Source organism: Camellia sinensis, chromosome 8, assembly GCF_055761805.1.
Source record: "Camellia sinensis isolate YWXY chromosome 8, ASM5576180v1, whole genome shotgun sequence".
Classification (NCBI taxonomy): domain Eukaryota; kingdom Viridiplantae; phylum Streptophyta; class Magnoliopsida; order Ericales; family Theaceae; genus Camellia; species Camellia sinensis.
This window is the reverse complement of record NC_138968.1, coordinates 46036326-46040339: the sequence shown is the minus strand read 5'-3', so window position 1 is coordinate 46040339 and position 4014 is coordinate 46036326. Positions and strand designations below refer to the sequence as shown.

Below are 4014 nucleotides of genomic sequence, written 5' to 3'. Positions count from 1 at the left end.
GTGGGCTCACCTTTTTTCGCAGCCCCTGCCTTTCGGAAAAGGGTTTGAAAAGAAAGGCCCTCACAGTTTGGACTCTACCTGTGATTCTGAATCTAGTCTCACAAGTGCAATGTGAAACTGATAATCACCAAAGAGTCCAATCCAGCAAATCATTTTGAAAAATCGATTTTGAATCAAATAATGTCAAAACTGGACTAGTTTGCTAGATTACAGAGTCGCCACCTAAATATTTTATTTTAAAAAAATTTAGGAAACCCTGACTCGTGCCAAAGGCCACGTGTCTATTATCACCAAAGTTGCATCAGCTCGGGAACTTGGGTACGAGGGGGGAAGGTCATGAAATGAGCACCCCCGCTCGCCTGATCAAAAGGTCGGCCTCTACTAATCATGATATGTTGTTTTATAAACATTATGTGTTCTTATTCCGGTTATTAGCTAACTTTACTATGTGGCGCACACAAGCAAGTATAGACTAAAATTGCAAGAATTAAAACAATTTGACTCATGTTTGCTTTCGAAAATGGTCTGAATTTGCCACCCTCGGGTGGGCTTAAAAGTGAGGATTTGCCACCTTAAGTGGGCTTAAAACATGATTTGCCACTTCACAAAGTGGGCTTAAAACGCATATTTGATGAATTGTTCCAATTCAAGCAACAAAGCCTTCATCCACAAGCATTCATGCAGTTTAACATTTAAGCACATAGCCTCATGGCAAGCATGCAAAACATGGTAATATGGCAATCACAGTCATGCAAGTATGCTAAAGCATAAAACTCACCGAGTACTCCAAGCCAAAACAAAAGCTAGTTAGAAAGATGCATGATCCTAACTATGCAAGATGCCTAATGCAACACATGCAATAATGCAGTTAATAGGCTCGACTACTAATATGGCATTTGCAACACTTTGATAGCATGCTTTGAAACACGTATTCGAAAAAAGTATTGAATTGACAATGTAGTTTGAATGATGCACCGAGCCTTGATGCATGCAAGACAAAGTGAATGGATGCAAACATGCAAGCATAAGGTTTGTTAATTTAAACATGTCCCTAATCTAACCATCGAAAGCGATTAAATAAAAGGGAGAAAAACGTGAGGTTGGAAAACACACACACACACGCACGCTTATTACAACATTACGCCCTTGCGAAGGACGGTCCGAATGAATAAGTGCTAAGCTAACTAGCTATGCTAATTAAGCTAAGCTATTACAACACAATTAATTAACTATTCTATCTAATCAAATATTACAAACCAAATTAAGCTAATTAATTATAACACTTGTATGAATGAATTAACTACGACTAACTAATTAAACAAAGCAAGTAAATGGCCTTGAGGGCGAGGGACGCATGCATGCTTGGTTGGTTTCCTTCCAAAAATCCACCGCCTTGCCATCAAACACCTCTGTTTGCACTTGCTTGAACACCAATAGTGCTGCCAACTTCTAGGACATCTCTGCTCCAACACAAGAACACACTTGTGCAAAATTTCATTTCTGGCCGGTCGACTGCCAATGGTGGCTGTCGGCTACCATTGGTGGGCAGTCGGCCACCCCTTCCCTGAACTTTCCTTTTTTGCTGCAACAGAGAGCAAACAGAGGCAAAGTAGTGTATTCTCAAGGAGTGTATGTCCTGTTACTCTCCTTATCATCGCACAAGCTCAAAGGAGTGCAACTTTTGGCTCTCAAACCATCAACCAAGCATTTTCATGCATGATGGCCAAAGAACCAAGCTTGTACAAGTTTAATGAGTGCAAAACAAGACTTAATAAAACCATCACCATATCATGCATGATTGAGGGTGACGGTGACCAAGGAAAGTGGCACATTTCATCACTTTGAGTATGAAACGTCCCATTTTCCTCATGTTCGAATTAACGTCCAATCCGAACACATGCAATGTAACAAAAAAGATGCTTTATCTTGCTTCTTTTACTTGTTCATTTTTATTTACTCATTTTAGATTACCAATCCATTCTTTAATTGATTAGTCCAAAAGTGAGTGTCCTCTAATGGAAGAGGTGTAAACCAAGGGATGATTTAAGGCAAGAGAGAGGTCATGCTGTTGGTTAGTAGAAACCCTCAAAAGAGGATTAAAACCATTAAGCACAAACCTCGATCTCAAACTTAAACACAACCCTAAGGCTAAACAACCCTCAAAGCAAATAAAAAAGTGAAGAAATGAGGGAGGTTGCAGATATGTTAAGTGTTGGAATGGAGTGCAAAACAACACTAAAACATGCTTTTAACTCAAAAGGAAGATGATCAAAGCATTGAAACAAAAAACTAGTGAAGGAATGCATTGAAATAACAAATTGATCAAAGCATGATCAATTTCATCTTGTACTTTCGAAGGATGTCGAATGTCTCTGACAAATCGGCTAGATGGGAGTGATTTTCCTTAGATTTGACCACCATATCGTCGATGTATACTTCCATGGTACGGCCGAGTTGTTCCTTGAACATGGCAGTCACTAGTCTTTGATAAGTTGCCCCCGCATTCTTTAGCCTAAAAGGCATGACCTTGTAGCAATAGGTTCCTCTTGGGGTGAGGAATGCGGTTTTTTCTTGATCCTCTAGATGCATGGAAATTTGATGATAGCCCCTTGTAGGTATCCAAGAAGCTCATGCGTTGATGATGTGCCGTTGCATCAACGAGTTGGTCTATTCTGGGCAGGGGAAAACAGTCCTTGGGACAAGCGTTATTTAAGTCCGTGAAATCCACACAAACACGCAAAGAGCCATTCTTCTTCTTTACAACCACAGTATTAGACAACCATGTAGGATAGGTTACTTCGTGAATCGCCCCCGTGTCAAGTAACCAATCTACTTCTTCAACAACGACCGAAGTATGCTCTGCGGCTGATTATCGACTTCTCTGAATAATTGGCTTACATTTCGGATCAACGTTTAAACGGTGTTGGGCCACAGATGGATCCACTCCTGGCATCTCGTATGGGGACCATTCAAACACATCAATATTGCCGAGTAAGAAGGATACCAACTCCTGCCTTTCAACTTTATCCAAGGAAGCACTGATCATGAAGAACTTGTTAGGACTTCCATCAATTTCGACCCGATCCAGTGCTTCAGTTGCCTTTTCACTTAGGATCTTACCAACGTCTTCAAGGTTCTCCCTATCCGACACCTCAATTGAATGCACTTCTAGCTCCCTTGGTCTCTTTGCAGCAAGAAGTTAACATGCCTATGCCGATTTCTGAGAGCCGCGAATTTGTTCGATACTGTACTTAGTCGGAAAACAAACTAGTTGATGGTAGGTGCTTGGCACGGCTTGCATTGTATGTAACCAAGTTCTGCCCATGATGAGATTATATGGTGAATAAAGCTTGACAACCAGAAATTCTACATCTACTAATCTGGTGTCGGCCCGTATTGGTAATCTGATTTTGCCCAAAGGATACTCCAGGTTAGCATTGAAGCTGAATAATGGGTAATAAGCTGAAGACAGGTCCGAGTCGGTGAGGCCAAGTTTGACAAAAGTTTTGTAATACATTATTTCTGAAGTGCTGCCCTGGTCAATGAGAACACGCTCAATGGTGAATCTGTTTACGCGTGGCTCGATGACGAAAGGATCAGTGTAGGGGTGAGTCACTCCGACTAAGTCACTATCATTAAAACTAATCCTTCCAGTGTCATGGCGCCATTTCGCTGGTGTCATTGGGCTATGGGGGTTGGACTACAACTGAATTGTATGCACCTTAGATGACGCCGGCAAGCTGTATATCATATGAATCACACCAAGATGAGGTGACTCCGACCATAAAGCTACTGTATTTGTTGAATTATTCTTCCGGACGTGTTGCATAAGACGGCCGTCTTGCACCAATTCTTCCAGGTGATCCTTTAATGCATAACAACTATCGATGTCATGACCGTGGTCTTTATGATACTCACACTATTTATCCCGTCTTCTCGCATCGGGAGGTCGCGTCATCTTGGGCGGCCACTTGAAGAACGAAAGATGTTGAACTTTTGACAGAATCTTACTGA

At 41.4% G+C, this 4014-nt stretch overlaps 1 protein-coding gene across 1 annotated transcript; it reads right to left on the bottom strand.

Moving 5' to 3' along the window:
- Positions 1-2869: 2869 nt before the first annotated feature.
- Positions 2870-3682, bottom strand: LOC145797736 (uncharacterized). The gene is made up of 2 exons (XM_082885148.1): positions 3269-3682; positions 2870-3184 (listed from the first exon to the last, which is right to left on the bottom strand). The coding sequence occupies exons 1-2, from the start codon at positions 3680-3682 to the stop codon at positions 2870-2872; spliced, it is 729 nt and encodes a 242-aa protein (XP_082741274.1).
- Positions 3683-4014: the final 332 nt, after the last annotated feature.